The 11,037-nt window shown below is 45.6% G+C and overlaps 1 protein-coding gene and 1 long non-coding RNA gene across 2 annotated transcripts; both read left to right on the top strand.

Annotated features, from left to right (window-relative positions):
- The first annotated feature begins 807 nt into the window (after positions 1–807).
- LOC110902943 lies at positions 808–1,761 on the top strand. Its single transcript, XR_002571540.2, has 2 exons — positions 808–1,302; positions 1,672–1,761. It is a non-coding gene; the product is annotated as an uncharacterized LOC110902943 (long non-coding RNA).
- Positions 1,762–4,396: 2,635 nt separating this feature from the next.
- On the top strand, positions 4,397–9,441 carry LOC110901246. The gene is made up of 3 exons (XM_022148085.1): positions 4,397–5,346; positions 5,449–8,906; positions 9,416–9,441. Exons 1-3 carry the CDS (start codon positions 4,397–4,399, stop codon positions 9,439–9,441), a joined length of 4,434 nt encoding a protein of 1,477 aa, XP_022003777.1.
- The last annotated feature ends 1,596 nt before the right edge of the window (positions 9,442–11,037 follow it).

Below are 11,037 nucleotides of genomic sequence, written 5' to 3'. Positions count from 1 at the left end.
GTGTCGACATCATTTTGGGTCTATCGTACACTTTTTCTTTTGAATTCTGTTTCAGTTGCTATGCCAAGTGCTAGTACGCGATACCATAACAAAACGAACTGATACATATCGTATTCCCACCGCATAGCACGAGGAATTTTACTAGTTTTAGATAATTGGTTTTTAGCTCTTAAATTTGGGTTTTGGTGTTAATAGGTTAGCACCTGCCTAGTTCAATCTAGAGGTGAAGAGAAGGGGGTTGTGAATTGTGAACCTGGAGAAGGGACAACAATGGAAGCATCCAAGTCTGAAGATGAAGAGAGAAAGAATGGGGGGGGGGAGATGGCTGAGAGATTCTAGGGTTAGGATTAGGAAATTGGGGAAGATGATGCTTTTATATATGTAATATTTTTGGTTTTATTTAACAATCAACATTTTAAATAAAAGAATGAAATGACCAGAATACTCTTAAGTGGATAGACATAACTGAAAATTTTAACTTGGTAAGTGTTAAAGAACGAAACGTGTAATGCGTTTTCCAAATAAAGGATTGTGAATGTAATTATTGAAGTTAAAGGCTATCCATTGCAACCCGCTACAAACATAAAGAATGAAAAGTGTAATTTACCCTAATCTTTCTTATTCATGTTTTAACCGATTTCAACCCTGCGATTTGTGTCGGGTCCAAACTAGCTTCATCCAAAGCAAAATCGAGTTTCCAACCGGTTTTCTTTTGTGCACCTCTAGCTCCATCCAACCTGGCAAGGCCAAATCGGTATTGGGTCCAGCCACCTAGCAACCTCATTACTATATGTTAAAAGAAAAACTGAATGAACAATTATATGAGGGTATTTTTGAGATTTTACACTTCCACAGCTGACACGTATTTGTACACCTCGCCCTTCACCCCTCCCAGATCAAAGTCCAGATTAAAGAGATGGATAGAGAGAGAGAGAGCGCAACAATAGCACGGGAGAGATAGAGAGAGAGGAGCGGCGGTGATGGAGGAACCGACCATCGTCTCCCGTCGGTCACCCTCTTGGCCTTCGGTCAGACCGGTGGTGGGTTGTGGTGGTTAAGACGGTGAAACGATGGTAGAAGGCGGTGGTAGACGAGGGTTCCAACATGATAGTATGACGACAACAATGTTATCGGTGGTAGGTAAAGCCGACAATGACGGCTGGGGGTTCTAGGGTTCCGACGAGGATACCGGTGACTCTCATCGGACGATCTAGAGAAAGAAGGTGATTTTGAACTACCGCGATCTTAGAGACTTGAATTAGTGTTCCCGTGAAGTTGGCTAGGTTTCCGGCGAGAATTCCGGTAAGCCCTTTTTCATCTACTTGTCTTCATTTTTTCCTATAGGTCGGCTCATATATGTTTGTATTTCATTGTTTGTGTCTATGTTTTTGAGTTATTGTTGGATAATTTGCACACCAAGTGTATGTTTTGGAAATATTTATTTGACTGATATTGAAATTGTAGTTTAGTCATAAGAGTTTAGATCTGTATAGTTTTCAGTGATTATATAAAATTTTTAGATTTTTATCAATGCCATAAAAAAATTATGTTCTTGATGCATTATTTTGTGAACACATGGGTATCCTTCATAATCCATAATCTTTGTTAATCATGGAAGTTGATTCTGAATGGCGTACTGTTATAGTCCATGTCTTGCATTTTGTGTGTTAGGGACAAGCTTGGATCAATAGAGCTTCCCGGAGTCGTAGCTTGGCGTGGAAAGTTGGCGATAAACACCCAGGTTTTGCAGGCCAACAAGGGTCAGTTTTGTTTTAGTTAAGAAAATTTCGAGCAAAAAAGTCCATTTGCAGACAAACACTAATGTTCATATGTCGCTTATAGCATGCTTAACCCGGTTTCCTTTAATAGACTATATAATTATTTCCAGGAAAGAAGAAAAAGGTGATCCGAGTTGAGACCGGTTTGAGATTCTATGCAATTTGGCGTGCTAAAATCGGAGGACGACAAATTGGTGCTCCACTTACAACTCTGTTGCAGCCATGACGATGTAATAGTTTTGCTGTTTTGCTCTAATGTCAAGGGATGTGGCCTTTTGTTGTAGATGGATGACGGTATGATATGGTTTTCTGTTGGGTCTCTTCTTTTTAGTTTATGATATTAAGCTGTTGTTTTAGTTGGGTAAACTAAAGCTAGGCCTGCAATTGTATAGTATTTCAAATATGTAGGCAACATGCAAAGACAAAGAAGGTACAATCTGATTGGTTGTTACTTTAGTTCAATTTAATATCTCATTCATTCCATCCACGTTAAATATGCACCCACTTATTTAGGAATTCATACTCAAAGGCCTGTTGTTGGACGGTAAATTGTTTATGTAGGAAGGAGCGGTTGGTATTCAGCAAATTTCCACAATATTTTTTACTTGAATATGCTTATGGATTATTAACCAAATGTAATATGCTTATAGATGAATAATAACTAGGGGTTAGCAAATGGTACCAGGTACCGGTTCGGATCCGGTACCGAATTTCTAGAACTGACATTTTGCGTTTTCGGTACCGACCGTTTGTGTTTTTGGTACCGGTGTTTACCTTCAAATACCGGTGTGTACCGGGTATTTTTGGTGCCCATACCGGTACCCATTTGTTGGGATTTTTGGTACGCTATTAGTTGAAAAATATAAAGAATTGAGGGAGAAGCTTAATGCATTTGAAAGCAATGAAGTTTCGGAAATCAAGATGAGGAATAAAATGGATATGAAGCTCAACTACATGAATATGAACTTCTTGTGAACCAGCTTAAGGTATGTTAATATGTAAGTGATAGGATATAACAAACAGGTCACAACTATTGGTTAATTTTACTGTTGGCAGGAACAACTACAGGACAAAAAGAATTAGGCAGAAGCTGAAGAGTTAACTCGGGAGATGGCTGAGTTGAGATATCAGTTGGATTGCTTGAAGAATACATAAAACATGTGTGTATAGAAGAAAGACCTTTACAAAGAATAACCGAGTTGGAGGATCAGGTATTGAAGAGGTATGGTCCCAATTCCCTGCCTACATGGCAGGGACCACACCACTTTTGTGCACACAAGGCATCCATGTCACCAGAACATTCTAAAAGCTTCCAGAAGACATTTAGGCGGTTCACAGCTGGCATCAAAGATGCTTTGCCCAACATAAAGGACAACACATGTCACCATTGACAGAAGGCCACATAGGCCTGCGACAATCCAGGGAGCAGGGCTGACATGACCAGTACGAGGTACCCAGCACAAGCGAATACAAGGACGCCACGTGTACCACTACACCCTTCGCGACATAGCAGACCAAGAGGATATTCCCCTTGGTCGGACAGCTGGCGCGCACCCACAGCTGGCACAGCTGCTTCCTCCTTCTTCACCCGCCGGCTATAAATAGGACCCTTCATCATTCAGGTTGAGGATCTTGGCTCTCTTTACTCACTCTATACACACACTGTTTTATTCCCCTCGGAGCAGTACTTATTCTCACGCCGGAGCCTGGTTAAGAGGGAAAACCCCTTTCCCCCCTCTTAACGAGACTAACGGTGTTTACTGTTTTGCAGATCTCAGGTCACCGATACGAGTAAGAGAAGAGGTTGAACCCCATAAGTGAAACAACCCTCTTGGTTATCCTTGTGTTAACCATTGTTTCAACATTGGCGCCATCCGCTTTTTTGCAAAACCACTCTCACCTCTCTTCTTTCCCAAAAAACACTCGTAAAAATGGCAGACCAAAATCATTCACACCCAGCTGACGGAGAAGTTTCTTCCTTTGAACTCGTTTCGGACACGGCACACGTCCAAAGGGGTCAAAGGAACGAGACCATCCAAGAGGGTCAGCTGAACAACGAGTTTCCTTCCATTTTTGGAAGTGCGTCCAGGGCTGTTAGCCAAACCACAACTGGACCCATCTTCCAAACACCAGCAAGAATCATCACTCAAACTACAAACGGAGCTGCTCTCCAATCTCCAACAGGGATATTACACCAAACACCTCCGCCGATGCAGACTCTAAGCCATGGAGCAGGCCCTTCTGCTCCATCGGAACAAGCACAACTCAACTACTCCGCACTTTTAGGGCTACCCGAAGGAAAAACTCTGGCTTCCTGGTATGCCGAACAAATGGCGTCCATAAACCTCGTTTATACGCAGCTCAGCGCACAACAAGCCTTGCTCCAAGCACAGGCTAACCAATCAGCATTCGTAACTCCACAACCAAGGTCTCTGAGTACACACACGGCTCAGCAGACAAACGCGTGGAACTTACGACCAGAAAGAGGACCAGTGCAAAATGTAAGAAGACCTAGCGTACAAGACACGCGCGATACTTATGCTGAAACAGAGAGCAACTTCGTTCAAACCTCCAATCTACAACGAAGGCCGATCCAAACCCATTTGGGCGCGCGCAACATGAATACGGAATGGGAAGAGGAGGAAGACGACCCAACTTACAAGGGGGAATCCACAGTGTTTAGCAGACTTCCTCCGGAACACGAAGCATACAAACCGACCAAGCGCGCGGGGTATAACCTCAAAGCAGAGCATGATTACACCTTGAGCTATCGTCCTGAGGACATGGCTGAAAATTCAAAATTCATTCGAGAAATCGCGTGCGCGGCCATCGACAAAACGAAATTACCACACAACGTGGGTAAATACAACGGGTTGACGGACCTAGACGATCACCTCCAGGTATTTAAAGGTGCAGGAGCAACAGGCGGATGGAACTTACCAACATGGTGCCACCTGTTTGCTCAGACATTCGTTGGCGCGGCGCGCATTTGGTTCGACAACTTACCGGCTGGCAAAATCAAATCATGGGTCGATTTCCGAGAGAAGTTCCTAGCACACTTCTCTCAGCAGCGAAGACAAGCCAGAGATCCGGGTGATTGTCTGAACATATGGAGAAAAGACTATGAAAGCGTAGAAGATTTCATTACAAGGTACAACAAAGAATGTTTAGAGATCGGAGACATACCAGAAAAAATGATGCGCGCACACTTCATGCGAGCAGTCAAGTGCGACGACCTGGTTAAAAGAATCAAAGGGCGAGATGGAGGACCCAAAGACTGGGAAACCTTCATCGAAGCAGCCAAGACTATCGCACAGACAGACAGGCAACTGACCGGTGACGATCACCGTCAGCGCGCACACAACCATAACGATCGAAACAACAGAAGGGGCAGAAATCAACCCTGGAGGGCTTCTGGGAACAGAGAAAGAAGCCCCCCACGGGATGATGCACGCCATACGATCAACCAGATAGCCCATCGAAAAGAAGTGGAGCGCGAAAATAGAGAAAAGCAGTGGACTCCACTAACCAAAACACCTTCTGAAGTTTTAGCCACAGAGAACCATCAGTTCAAACCACCCTTGCAGATGCGCAACAAAAGGGGTCAAGACCCAAATCTCTTCTGTGAATTCCACAAAGATACGGGCCATTTAACCGATGATTGCTTTAGCCTAAAGCAAGAAATCGAAAGAGCTCTAAGAGACGGAAAGCTCACCCACTTAGTCAAAGGTGGAAAGCGCGAGTACCGCCAGATACAAAGAAGAGACGAAGGGCCAGACAATAAGAAGCTCAGAAAGTTAGAAACTCACATGGTGCAGGGAGGTCCACGGCGACCAAGAAAACATTACAACAAGCGCGCGCAAGATGATTCATGGCGCGAGAAACAAGTGGTTTTCCCAGTTGTCAGAGGGGGTCCAAGAGAAAAGCGGCCAATAGTCATTCTAGGGGTGATTGGTCACTATCAGACAGATTACATCTTTATTGATCCCGGGAGCACCGCGGACATCATATATGAACAGTGCTTCAATCAATTTGACCAAGAGGACAAGGCGCGCCTAGAGCCAGTCGATTACCCATTAACTGGTTTCTGCAACGAGGCCGTTTTTCCCCTAGGACAAATATCATTCCCAGTATTACTTTCCGATGGGAGAAATTCAAGAACCGAAGAAGTCACATTCATGGTACTGCCGGCACACTCAAGGCATGACATCCTCCTAGGAAGAGAATCACAAGGAGATTTCAACATGATCTGCTCCGCACCACATTCTGCCGTAGGTTTCCCGACCGAAACAGGCGTTGCATTGATATATGCAAGCAAAGAAGTGCTGGCAACAGACGAAATCAGGCCAGTAAAATCAAGCAAACAAGCGCCGCGCTTAGAAGCAGAGAAATGGGTATTGAATAGCGCGTACCCAGAACAAACAGTCACTCTAGGGCCCGCCATGTCCGACCTGACGCGCGCGGCGCTCAAGAAATTACTGCATGAAAACATGGACGTGTTCGCCTGGACACCGGCTGATATGGTGGGTGTTCCACGGCATATAGCAGAGCACCGTCTAAACGTCTCCGAAGATGCAAAGCCAGTGGTGCACGCCAAACGACATCTAGGCGACATCAAACACGATGCAATGAAAGAACAAGTGCTAGAGTTGCTAAACGCAGGAATCATCAGGGAAGTCCGGTACCAAACATGGGTAGCAAGCCCAGTAATGGTAAAGAAACCGAATGGTAGTTGGAGAATGTGTGTTGACTACAAGGATCTGAACAAAGCATGTCCCCGTGACTGCTACGCTTTACCAGACATAGACGAGAAAATAGATTCTTTGGCAACGTTTCGGTGGAAATGTTTTCTGGATTGCAACAAAGGGTACCACCAGGTCCAGATGGTTGTTCAAGACGAAGATAAAACCGCATTCCGCACACCAACGGGGTTGTACTGCTACACCAAGATGCCGTTCGGCTTAAAGAATGCAGGTGCAACGTACCAAAGGTTGATGAACGAAACATTCAGTGACGCCATCGGTAAGTACATAGAAGTGTACATGGATGATCTGGTAATCATGAGCAAGGAGGAGAGCGCGATGCTAGCAAATATCCAGAAGACCTTCAACACGCTGCGAAGCGTAAGCATCAAACTGAATCCAGCAAAGTGCTCATTCGGAATGGAAGAAGGGAAGTTTTTGGGCTTCATAGTCACTAAGGATGGTTTTAAGGTGAACCCAGAAAAGGTCCAGGCCATAGAAAGGATGCCTTCACCAGCAAACGTCAAAGACATGCAAAAGCTCGCAGGACGATTGGCAGCACTCAATCGGTTCCTAGCTAACCACGCTGCAAAATCCTTCCCATTCATCAAGACCTTGCGCAACTGCATGAAGAAAAACCAATTCCAATGGACTCCGGAGGCAGAAAATGCGTTCCGCGAGATGAAAGACTGTCTCATCAAGCTGCCAACTCTCACCGCACCAAACAAAGGAGAACCTTTAGTCCTGTACCTCTCAGCTTCCGATAAGGCAGTCGGAGCCGTACTGCTTGTTGATCGTCAGGGTATCCAAACGCCTGTGTATTATGTGTCTAGAACCTTGACCGACCCAGAAACCAGATACGCAATCATGGAAAAGCTTGTCCTTGCATTGATTCACGCGTCAAGAAGGCTGCGCAGATATTTCGCCAATCACGTCATCCACGTGCTAACAAACTACAATATTGGGAATATCCTAGCAAGGCCAGAAGTATCAGGAAGGTTGGCTAAATGGGCAATAGAGCTAGGGGGACACAATGTGGTTTTCAGACCACGTCCATCGATCAAGGGCCAAGTCTTGGCAGATTTTATGACAGAAGTGCCAGACGACAAAGACAGAGAATGCAAGGCGATGGAGAAAGCTGAGAAAAAACAAACAGAAGAGCCATGGCTACTGTACACAGATGGTGCATCCAACGAAGATGGGGCAGGCGCAGGGCTAAGGCTAGTAAACCCTGACCAACATGAGTTCACATACGCCATACGCCTAGACTTCAAGAGCACAAACAATGAAGCAGAGTACGAAGCCTTTCTGGCCGGCTTGCGTTTGGCGATCAAAATGGGGGTGCGACACATCGAAGCACATGTGGACTCCATGTTAGTAGCAGGCCAAATCAACGGCCAGTACGAAGCCAAGGGCGACATAATGGCACTCTATCTCAACCAGGCAAAAACGTTGTTACAAACTTTCTATTCCTACAAGGTGCATCACATAAATCGCAGCGAAAACAAGCCGGCAGATGCTTTAAGCAAGCTTGCGTCGACAAGTTTCCAGCACTTAGCAAAGGATGTGCGCATAGAAGTTTTGAGCAACCCATCTGTTCCACTCAGAGAAGTCAGCGTCATCCAAACAGGAACCACGTCCTGGATGACACCCATAATCATGTACTTACAGTCCGGGATACTTCCAGAAAATAAAGCTGAGGCGCGGAAAATCCAATACAAATCAGAACATTATCAGATGGCAGACGGGATACTGTATCGAAAGTCATATCTCGGCCCGCTGCTAAGATGTGTTGATGCCGACGACGCAAATTATCTGATCCGGAAAGTACATGAAGGCATTTGTGGTATCCATACCGGGCCGCGAATGGTAGTGGCAAAAGTAATGAATGCCGGATACTACTGGCCCGGGATGCACCTCGATACCGTGAAAGAGTTGAGAAAATGCAGTGGCTGCCAAAGGCACGCACCAAAAACCATGCGCCCCAAAAACGAGCTGGTACCAGTAACAACCGCATGGCCTTTTCAGCAATGGGGCATAGACATGGTGGGCCCCTTTCCAGAAGCTCCGGGGGCAGTTAAGTTCATCATAGTCGCGGTCGATTACTTCACCAAGTGGGTAGAAGCAAAGGCACTCGCATCAACCACGTCGGCAGTCGTTAAACGCTTCATATGGGAACAAATCATATGCCGGTTCGGCCTACCACTCAGAATCATCACCGACAATGGAACAAACTTTGCAGCAGATGATCTCGAACGATGGTTCAAGGAACTAAACATCGAACATACCTTCTCGTCGGCTGCACACCCGCAAGGGAATGGTCAAGTTGAAGCAGTCAACAAGAGCATCGTCGATGGCATAAAGGCAAGGCTCGGTGAAAAAAGACGTGGGTGGGTCGATGAACTACCCAGCATATTATGGGCCCATAGAACAATGCCAAAAACAAGCAATGGAGAAACACCATTTAGCTTGGTCTATGGGTCCGAGGCTGTGATCCCAGCGGAAATCGGGCTTCCATCTCCGAGAATGCTCTCCATGAATCTGATCAATAACGAAGAAGAAAGGAGGATCGACCTGGACCTCCTAGAAGAACGGAGGGAGATGGCAGCAATCAATGAAGCCAAATACAAATCAAAGCTCGAAAAGTATTACAACTCCCGAGTCCGGATCTGCACCTTCAACCCAGGAGATTATGTCTTAAGGGACAATGAAGCGTCCAACGCAGAAAAACCGGGGAAACTGGCTCCCAAATAGGAAGGCCCGTACATCATTGATGAGGTCCTCGGCAAGGGGGCATACAAGCTACGCACCATGAACGACAAAGAGGTTCCACGAACCTGGAATGCCCAACAGTTACGAAAATGCTACATATAATGCAAACATGTAATCGTACAGGGCGAATCGCCGACACATTTACCTAATACAAGAAGTGTTTGGCTACCTTTATTTCACGCAATTTTTTTGTCACAACTGCATTTATTACTTCGGGCGTACACGAAAACATCAATGGCTCGACCATAGGAAACGTTGTAGACCTCCAAGGCTCGTCACAACCAAGTGAACAGCCGGGTCAGAAACACAACCAAAGCCTACAAAACGCCAAAAAAGCATAACTTCGTGCCCACATAAACACGAAAATATCGATAGCAAGGTAACTAAACATTGTAATGCTCCCAAGGCTGTGATCACAGCTGAGCTCACACAATAACCTGCAACTCGATCACTTCGTATGTCACATACAAGCGCGCATACTTAAACGACAGAATAAAAACGTTGTAGTAACACAACATCACCTGTCAGCGCCATCATTCATTCGTGACACCTAATCAAAGTAATTAAACATGCACATATTATGACGATTTCAAAATTTGCATAACCAAAAATCAAAGCGGTAAAATATATGTCAATACACACAACCATAGTCAAGAAAATTAAAATTGTCTTAAAACAACCATTACAAGCCCATTCAGGGCCATACGCGGCACGCAGGCCGGAAACTGCCTATCAAGTATGGCTGGAGCCAGCACCTCCTGCAGCACCATCGCCATCTTCTCCCAAAGCTTTTTTCAACAAAGCTACTCCATTCGCTTTGTGAGCCAACTTCCCAGAAGCCCGAACAACAGCTAAATCAAGCGTCGAAAACTCTTTTCGCTTCTCAGCATACGCACCGTCACAATCATCTTTATATAACTCAAAGTGGGAATCCCTCTCATTGTTCGTGGCCGCAAGTTTGCCTTCAGCATACCCAAACTTGCGCCCACTATTATACCCTACCCTACCCAATTCAAACATATAGCGGGCAAGTTCAGAAGAATGCAGAATACGGTCAGCAAGCTACATGAAAAACAAGGTCGAGTAAGAACATAAATATACAAAGGAAAAAACAAAATGAAATGAGAAAACAAGGCAAACAAAGAACGTTACCAAGGGAACACCGCGAGACAGCAACCACCTACTATCAGCTGAGGCCTCCTCGGCAAGAAGCTCAGAAGCACGACATTCAGCCGACTTCTCATCAAGAAGGCGCTGAACAGTCTCGCACTCCGCAGCCTTCTCCTGAGCAAGAAGCTCCAGCTTGTCAATCCGAGCAACATACTCTTTTTCTTTCTTCTCCACAGCAAGACGCGCCTGATGCGCCTCATCAGCAAGGGCCGTCTTCTCACCAGACAGCCGCACAATAGCATCACGCTGCGACTGCATCTCCAAGTTCGTACGAGCACATGCAGATTCCCAATCCTTCTGTTTTTACTCGTTCAACTGCTTCTGCTCTTCAAGCTTCCGCCCAGCCTCAGCAACCCGCCATTGCAAGCCTTTTCTCTCCGCATTAAACTTCTCCTTTTCTTCGGAAAACGACTTCTTCGCCTCCTCAAACTCAAGAGTTTCTTCCCCCATCGACCTCCATTCGCGAAGAATCTCTTGCGATGTGGCAAAGAAGTGAACCCCAGCACTAACATGGTCATCTATAAGAGCAAAGCGGTTGCGATTCTTCTGGAACATCCTCTCCGCAGGCGGAAGTG

The sequence above is a fragment of the Helianthus annuus genome, chromosome 13, assembly GCF_002127325.2.
Source record: "Helianthus annuus cultivar XRQ/B chromosome 13, HanXRQr2.0-SUNRISE, whole genome shotgun sequence".
Taxonomy (NCBI): domain Eukaryota; kingdom Viridiplantae; phylum Streptophyta; class Magnoliopsida; order Asterales; family Asteraceae; genus Helianthus; species Helianthus annuus.
Note: the sequence above shows the minus strand (reverse complement) of the source record. Positions and strands in the feature narration are given on the sequence as shown.